At 59.9% G+C, this 11,462-nt stretch overlaps 6 protein-coding genes across 6 annotated transcripts; 3 read left to right on the top strand and 3 right to left on the bottom strand.

Moving 5' to 3' along the window:
* K452DRAFT_29715 (uncharacterized protein) lies at positions 1 to 2,053 on the bottom strand. Its single transcript, XM_033541990.1, has 2 exons — positions 1,982 to 2,053; positions 1 to 1,748 (listed from the first exon to the last, which is right to left on the bottom strand). The coding sequence occupies exon 2, from the start codon at positions 1,724 to 1,726 to the stop codon at positions 257 to 259; it is 1,470 nt and encodes a 489-aa protein (XP_033391049.1). The 5' UTR covers positions 1,727 to 1,748; positions 1,982 to 2,053; the 3' UTR covers positions 1 to 256.
* A 261-nt stretch (positions 2,054 to 2,314) lies between these two features.
* K452DRAFT_293307 (uncharacterized protein) lies at positions 2,315 to 3,237 on the top strand. The gene is made up of 3 exons (XM_033541539.1): positions 2,315 to 2,359; positions 2,423 to 2,480; positions 2,547 to 3,237. Exons 1-3 carry the CDS (start codon positions 2,350 to 2,352, stop codon positions 3,019 to 3,021), a joined length of 543 nt encoding a protein of 180 aa, XP_033391048.1. The 5' UTR covers positions 2,315 to 2,349; the 3' UTR covers positions 3,022 to 3,237.
* A 294-nt stretch (positions 3,238 to 3,531) lies between these two features.
* K452DRAFT_208645 (uncharacterized protein) lies at positions 3,532 to 4,821 on the top strand (the record flags this gene model as incomplete). The annotated part of the gene is made up of 1 exon (XM_033536139.1): positions 3,532 to 4,821. A coding segment is annotated over one exon (1,290 nt), but the record flags the coding sequence as incomplete, so codon positions are not given.
* Positions 4,822 to 5,149: 328 nt separating this feature from the next.
* On the bottom strand, positions 5,150 to 6,388 carry K452DRAFT_239578 (uncharacterized protein; the record flags this gene model as incomplete). Its single annotated transcript, XM_033537733.1, has 3 exons — positions 5,150 to 5,561; positions 5,754 to 6,068; positions 6,159 to 6,388. The coding sequence occupies 3 exons, from the start codon at positions 6,386 to 6,388 to the stop codon at positions 5,150 to 5,152; spliced, it is 957 nt and encodes a 318-aa protein (XP_033391046.1).
* A 487-nt stretch (positions 6,389 to 6,875) lies between these two features.
* Positions 6,876 to 8,234, bottom strand: K452DRAFT_210309 (uncharacterized protein; the record flags this gene model as incomplete). Its single annotated transcript, XM_033536160.1, has 2 exons — positions 6,876 to 7,023; positions 7,096 to 8,234. Coding segments are annotated over 2 exons (1,287 nt in total), but the record flags the coding sequence as incomplete, so codon positions are not given.
* A 2,217-nt stretch (positions 8,235 to 10,451) lies between these two features.
* K452DRAFT_210408 (uncharacterized protein) lies at positions 10,452 to 11,462 on the top strand (the record flags this gene model as incomplete). Its single annotated transcript, XM_033536163.1, has 3 exons — positions 10,452 to 10,860; positions 10,930 to 11,110; positions 11,216 to 11,462. Coding segments are annotated over 3 exons (837 nt in total), but the record flags the coding sequence as incomplete, so codon positions are not given.

Genomic DNA, 11,462 nt, shown 5'->3' with positions numbered 1-11,462 from the left:
AAAAAAAAGGAAAAAAACTCGAATTCGAGGTTAAGGAAAAAAAGGGAAAACTACTAGCAAAAGGGGTATGGGGTATGCGTCCGAATGTATGTATGGGCGAGCGAACAAATGAACAAATGAATGAATGAATGGACCAGCCACGCACACATGTACGCATGCACGTATGTATGCTCGCTGTGCTCCCAACTCCAACTCCGCAACCCAAGCCAACCTATCCCAGCCGCATTAATCGTACACCCCCCAAACTCCGCACCCCCTACTCCGTCACCCTCCTCACCCACAAAGTGCCGAACCCGACCCCCGCCCCCTCCCGCTCCTCCCTCTTCCGCGCTCGATGCAACTTCATGCCGACGTCATGCTCCTGGCGCCCCACCTCCGCCAGCTCCGCCTCCAGGCTCTTCACCCTCGCCTCCTGCGCGCGTCGCGTCGCTAGGTCCGTTACTAGCGGGTTATTTGCGGTTTCGGTGTCGGTGAGCGACTGGATGAGGCGGGTGATGTTGTTGCGCTGGGTGGAGAGCGCGTCGAGTTGGAGGGACAGTTTGGTTACGTGGTCGGTGGCGGGGTTGTCGAGGGATGGGGGGAGAGGGAGCGCTTTGTTGGCGGAGGTGGGCGTCGAGGGCGTGCCGGGCTTGGACGAGGTGCGTGCGGGGAGGTGCTCCGTCATGGAGCGGGTTGGTAGCGGCGGGCGCGCGGGGCCCGTGGGCGTGGTTGCGCCGCGGCCGCGGTCCATGATTGAAGCGGCGGCGGGCGCGCGGTCGGTGAAGCTGCGCTGGGGTTGATGATGAAGGCGCTGGTGAGGTTGGGATTGGGACAGCGGTTGCGGCTGCGGCTGATACGGCGCCGTGTTCGCGCGCTGCTTGCCCGGTTGCAGCGTCTGCCCTGCCGAAGGCGCTGGTACGGGCTTTCGGCTCGGCACCGTCGACAGCGTGCTCGTGGCGATGCTGGACTGCGAGGCCGAGGCGGCGCGGTTGCGCAGGCTCAGCAGGTGGCTGGCGACCGAGACGGCGGGCGGCGTGAAGATGGGGTTGTGCGACTGGCGCGCGGTGCCGTACTGCGCGTCGAGGCTGTATTGCGCGGGGACGGGTGGCGGGCTGGGCGGCGGGCTGTGCGCGTAGTAGAGGGAGGGCGTGTGCTGGAATGAGGTGGCGCGCGTGGTCCAGCTGAAGCGGCTCTTGGGATCTTCGGCAGCGGCGTCCGCACTGGATGGCAGGTCGACGTCGACGGTGGGCGGGCGGCCAGCGTTGCTCCACGCGTCGAAGGGGTCGGTGGTGCGTTCGGTGTGGGTAGTAGGCGGGCGGCCGGCGTTGCTCCAGCCGTCAAACGGGTCGTCGGTGCGCTCCGTCTGGGCAGTCAGCGGGGTGCTGCCATTGCTCCAGAAGTCGTCGTCGGCAGGGTCGTCGTCGACGGGCGAGACGTCGTATGTCAGACCCGTGAGCCCCAGCCCTTGCGGCGGCCAGTGCTCGTGCGGCACGTTGGGCGTGGGCTGCGAGTAGAACGACGACGCCGCGTTCGAGTACGGCCGGATCTGTAACGCTTGCTTCTGACGCTGCGTGTTGGAGACGCCGCCGTTGCCGTGAGACGCGCCCGCGCTCGACCCTGAGTCCTGCCTCGTGTGCGCTTTCTGCAGCAGCCGCGTGTCGTAGGATGTCTCGATCAGCACGGGATTGCCAATCTGCACCTGCGCGGCCGTGTCTTTGCCGCGCGAGAGAAAGCCCTTCTTCCACATGTTGTTTTGGTGGTGTTTGATCCTGGGGAAATCAGCACTGCACCACTATATAAATGCACAGTGGCATGAGGTCCATTGCGGGCCAAATGAACGTGGTCAAAGCTGGCGGTGACGTTGCAGTCCAACAGCCAACAAAATGGCGATAAACAAAAAGGAAGCTTGTTTTTTGAGTGCGAGGGTGGGAGGATCAGGGCGCGGGATTGCTGAAGATCTCTGGGGAGATCAAACAGCGTGCAAAGGAAGATCAGCACTTACGGAACGGCGCGGGCCACGCAGGGTACGGCAGGGCTGAATTAGGTAGGGATGGTAGGAGATGCTACGTAGATAAGAAGAGAAAAGAAGAAAGAGAGAGACGGCAGGCCAGCTGTGTGTGTGTCTTGGAATTGTAGAGCAAGAAATTCACGACAGGGAAGGCCTCGTTATGAGGACCCGGAGGAGGCGGAGATGGCCATTGTTTCAGAAACAGGGTGTTTACGTTTTGCTCGCGGCGCAGCGCTGGCCGAACGCTGACTGGCTGGCCTTCCCTGTCCCCCGCTCGCGCCGCCATTTCGGCTCTCGAGCTCCAATGAGCTGCGTCCAAGTCCCATTCTCCAACACGTCCAAACACCTTGACCTCTCGCATCATGGCTGATAGTGAGTTCCTTCGCCCATCCATCCACCGCCAGTTCCAAAGTCCTAACCGTTTGCCGCCGCCAGCTCAGGTTCCCGTCGATGACACCCCGATCAACCCAGTCGCTCCGCCGGCCGCCGAAGCGTGCGCCCTCCACCTCCACCTCCACCCCACCAACCCTCGCAACACACACTAACCCCGCCGCAACAGCCAGTCGGTCATGACGCCCATCAACATGGTGCTGCTGTCGCTCTTCGTGGTGCTGGTGTACCTGCGCCTGCGGCCCAAGCCCGCCCAAGTGCTGCCGAAAGCGCCCGCGCCCGTCGTCTTCAAGACCTTCACGCCGCCGACGCTGCTGCCCTACAACGGCGAGAACGGGCAGCCCGTGTACCTGGCCGTGCGCGGCCGCGTCTTCGACGTCACCCCCGGCCGCAACTTCTACGGCCCCGGCGGGCCCTACGCGAACTTTGCCGGGCGCGACGCCAGCCGCGGCTTGGCCTGCGGCAGCTTCGACGAGGACATGCTGACCAAGGACCTTCAGGGCCCGTTGGACAAGCTGGAGGACCTGGGCGACGAGGAGATGGAGGCCCTCATGGGCTGGGAGGAGCGCTTCTCGGAGAAGTACCTCGTCGTGGGCAAGCTGGTGCCGGTCGGTAGCGACGAGGCCAAGGACGCCGAGTCGTGAGAGGGCGGATATGGGTAGTTTGGTGGTGGGGAGTTACAACGAAGAGACACTGGAGGGATGATGGAGGGGTACTCCTAGGGGCAAGCTGATTGGAGTAGTTTTAAAAAGTCGCCACACTGCACGGCAGAATGAACGAGCGTCATCAGTTCGTCGTGACACTTTTTGACGGATGACCCGTCCAGGACCACTGGGCACGACGGGATTTGCCAGTAGCCGAGTTGGCCGTGCCTCGGCAAATGGAGAAAGAAAGTGCATGACGCAGGGTCTGGAAGGTGGCTGTCTCCATGTGCCACACTTTGACCGCCTCCGCGCGCGCGCCCTTTTTCCCTTTTGTCCCCCTCTATGCTTCCTCCCTCTTCTTCTTCTTGATCGCTCACAGTATAGCAGGAGTTTTTTCTTCTTCTTCTTGTATATACCCCCTTTTTTATTCTAATTTTCACATTCTTATTACCTTACTACTATTATTATTCTTACTCCCGGACAACGACAACAACACCGGCAGCAGCAGACATGGATGGCAGCACCTCCCCGACGGCGCTGCTCGCCTTCCTCGGCCCCAAGATCCCCATGATGCTCAAGACGGCCCTCTTCCACAGCCTCTCGCTATCGCACACGTCGTCGAAATGGGACCTGCGCTCCGAACTCGTCGTCAAGGTCATCCGCGCCGAGATCTCCAGCCCCCGCCCCATGTCCATCACCCAGCAGCAGCAGCACGTCAACAAGATCCACCCCGTCAAGGGCCCCACCTGGGTCAGCCGCGTCGCCATGCCCGCCCCGCCCGAGGACGATATCCGCGCCGCCCTGCTGCAGGCCATCGAGGACATGAAGCAGGACGGCGACGAGGCGTACACGGTGCCCGAGCTGCGCCAAGTCGAGGCCGAGTGGCAAGGCCACCGCGCGGGCGTTCCCAAGGACGCGCCTGAGCCCAGCAACCTCTCAGAGGAGGAGAAATACGCGCACATGCTGAAGGAGGTGCACAGCGACGCCGTCGTCCTCTACTTCCACGGCGGCGCCTTCTACCTCCTGGACCCGTCGTCCCACCGCGCCACCACGACGAAATACGCGCAGCAACTCGGCGGCGCCCGCGTCTTCTCCGTGCGCTACCGCCTCGCGCCGCAAAACCCCTTCCCCGCGGCGCTGCTGGACGCCCTGCTCGCGTACCTCAGCCTGCTGCACCCGCCACCAGGATCGCTGCACGCGCCCGTGCCCGCCGACAAAATCATCGTCGCGGGGGACAGCGCGGGGGGGAACCTGGCGCTGGTGCTGACGCAGACGCTGCTGCAGCTGCGGCGCGCCGCGGGGGACAAAGTGCCGACGATGAAATTCCACGGCAAAGACGTCCCCGTCCCCCTGCCCGGCGCGCTCGCCCTCACCTCCCCCTGGACAGACATCACGCGGGCCCTCCCCTCCATCGCCGCAAACGCGCACTACGACTACCTGCCCCCACCGACTACCAGCAGCAGCGGCGCACGGTTCCCGCCGTGCGAAGCCTGGCCTACCAACCCACCCCGCGTGGATCTCTACTGCGAGGGCAGCGCGCTGACGCACCCGCTGGTGTCGCCGCTGTCGGCGCCCGATTGGGCGGACTGTCCGCCCGTGCTGTTTATTGTCGGCGAGGAGATGATGGCGGATGAGTCGAAGGTGCTGGCGCACCGCATGGTGCGGCAGGGCGTCAGTGTCGTGTGGGGCCAGTATGAGGCCATGCCGCATTGTTTTGCGCTCATGCTGGAGGGGAACAGTAGTGCGGGCAGGGCGTTTGAGCAGTGGGCGGCGTTTGCGAGGAGTGTGGTGGGTGGGCAAAGGGAGAGGGAGGAGAGGGAGGCGGAACAGGGCGTGGGAACGAAAGTGCACACGCACGGCGAGTTCGTCATGGCGCGCACGCTGGGCACCCACAAGGTCGACATGCACCACCTGACGGAGCTGACGGACGCGCAGGCCGAGCTGCTGATGCAGGCGGCCAAGGGGCGGCTGTGCTCGGGTGCCAAGGGCGAGGCGGAGTGTCGGCCTATGCCGTAGGCGTGTGCCGTAGCCACGCTTCACGTACACACACACACACACTACCTACACGGAACAAGGCCTAAGGAATAAAGACTAATACCCCTCGCAAGCAATTGCAGCACACGTCTACCTACGCACCCCTCCGCCCCCAAACAAACCACGCCCGAACATAGACCCCCCCGTCCGCCTCCGCGCGGCTCAACTCCCCCCTCAACCCCCCCACCAACGCACCCACTTCCTCCCTTGACCAGCCCAGCTCCCGGCAAAACAGCGCAAGCGAGTACGCCTCCAAGCTCTCGTGTATCAGCGCCAGGGCCTGCTGGCCGAGCGTCTTGAGCGCGGGGGAGGGGTGGTGGGGGCCCAGCGGCACAGAGCGGATCTCCTGCCTCACATCCACGAACCCGGCGTCCCGCACCCACCGCGCGAGGCGGGGCGCGGCGTCCCATTCCCTGCCTGCGCTGATGGATGCCGCTCTTAGTAGGCGCTGCCAGGATGCGAGGGCGGGGTAGGCGCGTGCTGCGGCTGCGGCGGCGCTCTGTGTGCTGCTGCTGCTGCTATTGCTATTGCTGGTCCTGGTGGCGCGCTCGCTAGGCCTGCTCCTGTGCCGGTGGCGGTGGCAGGTGGTGCGGCGTCTGGGCAGCTGGGGGGCGGACGGAGGCGCAGCCGAAGGCAAAGCCAAAGCCAAAGAAGAAGAAGAAGTCGAGGTGTGGGGGCAGGCATTGTGGAGGAAAAACCTCATCTCCAGCTCCTGGCACTCGATCCAGCCCGTCCCAGGCTCCAAATGCGCACACGCCTGCCCCAGCAGGCGCGGCCAGTCGCCTATCCCGCCGCCGAGGCAGCGGACGTGGATGAGGTCGAACTTCTCCTCCCCGTACGCCCACGCGCTCTCGCAGTCATCAACCTCGAAGCCCACGTTCCGCGGCACCCACCGCGGCTGTATCGGGCTGAGATCGCAGCCTAGGACACTGATATCCGGGCGCGCTTCGCCGAGCGCGATGGCCCACGCGCCGGTGCCTGTGCCCAGGTCTAGGACTCGTGGGCCCCGAGCGCTTTCCCTTCTACCCTCCCAAGGGCTGGAGCCGGGGCCATCCCGATGGTCGGGGCCTGGGTGGTGGGAAAGTGGTGATGGTGAAGGTAACGCTGGTGGGGGGAGGGGGGCATGCAGCAGTTTTCCGCCAGCAGCAGACAAGAACACAGCATGCAGCAGCTCGAGCCTCTGCTGCTCCTGCGCGTCGTCGGGCAGGGGGTAGGCGCCCTCGCGGTAGGCGTGGTAGCGGCGGCCGAGATCGAAGACGTGGGCGTGGGTTGCGGAGAGGGAGGTTAGGGATGTGTTTGTTGATGCTGAGGGTGATGAGGGGGTGGATGTCATTGTGTTTGTGTTTACTGGTTGGTGGTGGGGTGGTGGTTTGAAAGAGGGACGAAGAGACAGACGAAGACGACGACGACGACGATGATGAAGAAGAGCATGAAGACGAAGACAGAAACAAACAGAGGCCCATCACTCTTAAATGCAGCAGCACCCGCGGACGCCAAGCGCAATTCAATTTGTCTCCATCCAACCTCACTGCTCCCATCATCCCCGGCCAAGCACCCCTGCCCCAAATCCCCGGACGGACGCCCCTCTTGCCGCCGCTCCCCGAAAAAGAAAAAAATAAATTCGACATGTACGGATCCGTATACGACAGAACAGCTGCCCGACACAATGCGCCCTGTCATATCGCCCCGACTGACCCGACTGACCCGACCCGCCCGTTTGCAACCCACGTTCAACGTCAAACATGCCTCCCCCTCCTCCACCGGGTCTTGCCTTGTCTTGCCCCACTCCGCCGCCTCACTCCCTCACTCCCTCCCTACCTCCCCACCACAGTAGCGCGCTTCTCCGCCCAGCGCGCGAGCCTCACGCTCGGCGCATCAACGCACCGCCAGAAGATATCCGCCGCGCAAACGCTGACCCCCAGGCTAATGAGCCACCCCACAGCCAGACAGCCGACGTACCTGCCGTTGCTAAACTCCGGGTTCTCCACCAGCGTCGTCACCCACTCGCCGCTGTCGACCAAGTCCGCAACCTCGTCGTACCGCCCCGCCAGCCCGCACAACACCCGCATCACCACGAACCCCACGCTGTGCATCACCGGCCCGTGCATCAGGTAGAAGGCGTAGCTGATGCGCCCAAAGTACTGCGCCATCGACGACTCGAACGGCCGCCGCAGCGCCGGCGAATTGCACACGGCGTGCAGCGCCAGCAGCGCCCCCGACGCGTGGAAAATGCGGTACCAGCGCGCAATGCCGAACAGGTACGTGGGCACAAACGTCTCCGTCAGCCATATGAAGCCGGGCGTTGTGCCGCCGTCATCATCCGGGAACGAGAGAAAGTACACGGCGACGAACATTTCGGCCCACGGCCACCACCGCCGCCAGCCGCAGACTCCGTTCCGCCGTCCGCGCCCGCCCCGCCAGTGCAGCACCCCCATACCACTCTCGCTGTCGCCCCACGCGTCGCTGATGAGGTCCAGCTCGGCGATCACGGCGCCGATCAGGAAGAGCACGCACTCAAACTTCCCCGCCCGCGACCATATTGCCGCCATCAGCGTGAGGAGAAGCATGCGCACCCCCGAGCGCACCCGTGACAGCCCAACCAGCGAGATGAACAGGACTATGCTGGCGCGGAACTCGAGCGGGATGGTCCAGAGGTGCGGATCGTAGAGGTTGTATCGGTCGTCCCAGTGCGCCCAGTCCACGTAGTCGGCCACAAAAGTGAGATAGTCGCGCAGGTGCTCCTGCAACGTCGGAAACATCACGGGATGCTGCTCTGGGTAGAAGATGGTGATGCCGTCGGACATTACAGCGGCCCCCAGCCGGAACGCGCCCAGCCAGCTAAAGACCAGCACGATGAATGCGCTCGCCAGTGTAGGCAGGTACAGCCGGATCGGGCGACGAAACGTCTGTGACGCCAGCCCCGCGAGCGCCGCGTCCACGGCACGGGCCCGTATGGCCGCCAACGCCCGCCGCGCGAGCACATACCCGCTCAGCGCGAAGAAGACGGACACCATGGCTCGCCCGGCATACAAGACGCGCACCACGGGCAGCTGGTGCGCCCACTCTTCGCTCGGACCGGAGCTCCATCCGCGGGCTACCCTTGGCGTATACGCGAAAAAGAAGTGAAAGTTGAAGACAATGACGCAAGAGATACCTCGGACGCCGTCGAGGGCAGCGAGCCCGCCTACGCGCTCGGGTCCGTTGCCAACATTGCGCCAGAGAAAGCTGGGCACAAGGGGGGCAAGGACGCGCCGCAGCAACTTTCTGCTGGAGTGAAGGCACGCGCGCAGGATGTCCGGTCCGAGAGAGGAGGCTGCTAGTGCTTTTTCGCTAAGGAAGTAGGCCGTGGACGGGGGCGAAAAGGCAAAGGCCTCCGGGTCATGAAAGCGTGACTGCGATTGCGGTGAAACAGGAGAGTCCGGCGGCGGCACGGCCGCTGTGGTTTCGGTTTCGCCATCGGAGCTCGACGAGGGGATGAGGCCGTACGCGTACATTATCGCAGTGTTTGACAACACTAGCCCATGGGCGGCTGCTGCAGTACGAGGCGAAAAGTGAATCTATCGAACTTGGGTCGTGTCGGCGCGGCCTAAAAGTATGGCGCGCGAGCATTGTTATGCAGGTGAGCTGGAACGCAACCGGCAGGTACGATGCAAGGAGCATGAAGAGGGCGCTTTGTTTGCCGAGGCATCACAAGGTCTGCTGGATGAAGGGCGCCCTTTTCGGTGCCGCATTATGAGCTGCCGTCGCTGCCAGTTGAAATACGCTGGCCAAACTGACGGGCATGTTTGTGCGATTGAGACGGATCGATTAAGATAAATGAGACATATGAGAAAACGGTTGTGATCGAGCTGCTTCAAACGACCACGTCCATCCAGCGAGGGCGGCTTTGACGGTGAAGAATGCGGGTGCGAAGAATGCGTCGATCCATCGTCAAAAACAAAGGCAGATGACCCTTGTTCGAAGATTGGGTGGAAGTGAGCCTGCTATTATCTACTCACCGTGCTTTCGCGTGCCTGGCGTCCTTGAGAAGGCGGCCGGGAAGCAATTGCGCGGGTGACGCAAACGCAAGCGACGAACAGCGCATGATGACTGTACGTGTTGCGTATAGACTTTTCGAAAGTGATCGACGGCGATATGATGGATGATGGATGGTTGATGGATGATGTGTGGTGGAGATGAGGTGTGGTGGGGCGGAGGAAGGTGTTGGTGTTGCGGGCGGAGCGCAGGGGTCGCTGCCTCTTTTGATTTTTGTGCTACACGTGAGACCATCTACTGGAAAACTCAAGAAACGTGTTCTCATGCACTTATTTTGGAGATTCTATATATTATTAGGGAAAGGTTTTCAAGTTCGATTGCAATAGGCCGAATTCCCAATATACTACATACAAAGGCATTTCACTATTCCATTATCCGCACATCTCATATTTAATTGTAACTTAACATTCGTTACCGGGAACCGAGATCTACCCTATAGCGAGACAGGGGACGATATAATCAGTTCCTATAGAGTACTCCTTGCCTAGCTCCCAGCTCGAGCCCTAGAGCACACATAGACTTAATATATGTTAACTAGGTATCTTCTTCTACTCCATAGAAATATCACCATCTCGCTTCACGGTACATCTCGCTATAAGCTATATTAAATTATAGTTATATATGTTTTCGAAGCTCTTTGTATTAAACCCGGTCGGTTATGCATCTCGACCCCGCTTTTTCCCAACGCTAAAAATTCGTCAGTGGGCTAGACCAACGTGCCAACGTACATCCAAGAACTCTATAACAACATCTTATCGAGTTGCTAGAATCCATATTTCTCCATGGCAAAGGTCTCTCCCGGATATTCGATATGGGGCTCAGAATCTGCCTTCTCTCTTTTCAACCTCAAAAGGTTAAACTACTGTGCTGTCTGTATGCATCTGGACCCGGACCTCATGCGTGAAAGATGCACGAGAAAATGTCCAATGATTATTCCACAGCACTGGCTTCGTTTCTCTGCGGACGATTTCAACAGGGATTTTTTCAAAATAGACACCTCTGTTCGGGATCTCCAGCATAAATCAGCGCAAGGATGTCAAGCTTGTTCAATGTTAATTTGCTGCCTTACGCACTTCGACCCATTGATTGTCGAGGATGTTCACTTCAAGCTCTCGCTTTACGTTCTCCCAGGGCTTGATGTGTATGTGGTCGGGCGCAAAATCCAGCGCACAAAAAGTTTTGATATGAGACTCTTCTGTAAGCCAGGTACGATTGCTAAATTAAGTGCATAGCGAGCTAAAGACATACTGATATAAACAGAGCAATCGGTTCCATGGCCGATACTTTGTACCGAACGTAAACCCATTTCAGAAGCATTGACTGATGATCGTCTAAGCCTGGTGACCGGATGGATTGATGGGTGCCTCAGTACTCACTCTCATTGTGCAAAAGAATCTTCGGAAGGTTTTCCTAGGCGTCTTGTTGATGTCGGCTCACCAGATGGTGAACGAGGTCCCGTTCTGGTGGATGGGTTGACGGAACACCCACCGTACGTGGCGCTGAGCCACTGCTGGGAAGCATCTCAACCTCCGAAGCTTACAAATTCCAATCTTACACTGATGAAAGCGGAAATACCATGGAGTGTTTTGTCGCCTACAATCCAAGATGCCATCAGGATCACTAGGTGGCTCGGAATCAGATACGTATGGATTGATTCTCTCTGCATCCTCCAAGATGATGAGAAAGATTGGCACAGCCAGGCCTCACAGATGGCCCACATATACGGCGGATCTTACGTTACAATAGCCGCGCATTTTGGCCCTCATCTTGGTTCCAAAGCCGGTGGTTGCAACTTGCAGAGAGATGATTACGAGACAATCGAGGTAGAATGTTGCAAAGACGAGAAAACGTTTACTGTCCAGATGCAGCGAAAGTCTCCACAAACAATCGACGTAGCTCATACATCCCTCATGAGAAGAGCGTGGTGTTTCCAAGAACGACGATTGGCTCCGAGAGTGCTTCACTTCCATAAACACGAAATCGAGTTCGAATGCAGCTCAGGGACACAATGTGAATGCAGGTTCCATGAAAAGCCTAGAATGAGCTCAAAAGTGGCATTTGGCTTCTTATACCGAGAGGAACACATCGATAGCAACTCCACACATTTGAGGAAAAGATCCGTTAGCAAGCCTTGGAACATATGGGATTTCTGGCACGAACAGATCACGGCATACACAAGTGCACACTTGAGCTTTGTTACAGACATTCTACCGGCTCTCTCTGGAATCGCTCACCGTATGCCTCGGCAAATATTTGGAGATTATCTCGCAGGCCTGTGGACCGGTAGCCTTCTCACTGAACTCTGCTGGTACCACCGCGAGTCAACCAATCGATACCGGTACCAGGAATATGTTGCCCCTACTTTCTCTTGG

This window comes from Aplosporella prunicola (genome assembly GCF_010093885.1).
Source record: "Aplosporella prunicola CBS 121167 unplaced genomic scaffold K452scaffold_127, whole genome shotgun sequence".
Lineage (NCBI taxonomy): Eukaryota > Fungi > Ascomycota > Dothideomycetes > Botryosphaeriales > Aplosporellaceae > Aplosporella > Aplosporella prunicola.
The sequence above is the reverse complement of the archived record's forward strand: the minus strand, read 5'-3'. Positions and strand labels throughout refer to the sequence as shown.

Excerpts from the sequence above, each read along its gene's own strand:
- K452DRAFT_29715 (XM_033541990.1), bottom strand. The coding sequence starts at position 1,726 with ATGTGGAAGAAGGGCTTTCTCTCGCGCGGCAAAGACACGGCCGCGCAG.
- K452DRAFT_293307 (XM_033541539.1), top strand. Across the intron at positions 2,481-2,546 it reads GCTCCGCCGGCCGCCGAAGC|CCAGTCGGTCATGACGCCCA; the intron begins GTGCGCCCTCCA and ends CCGCCGCAACAG.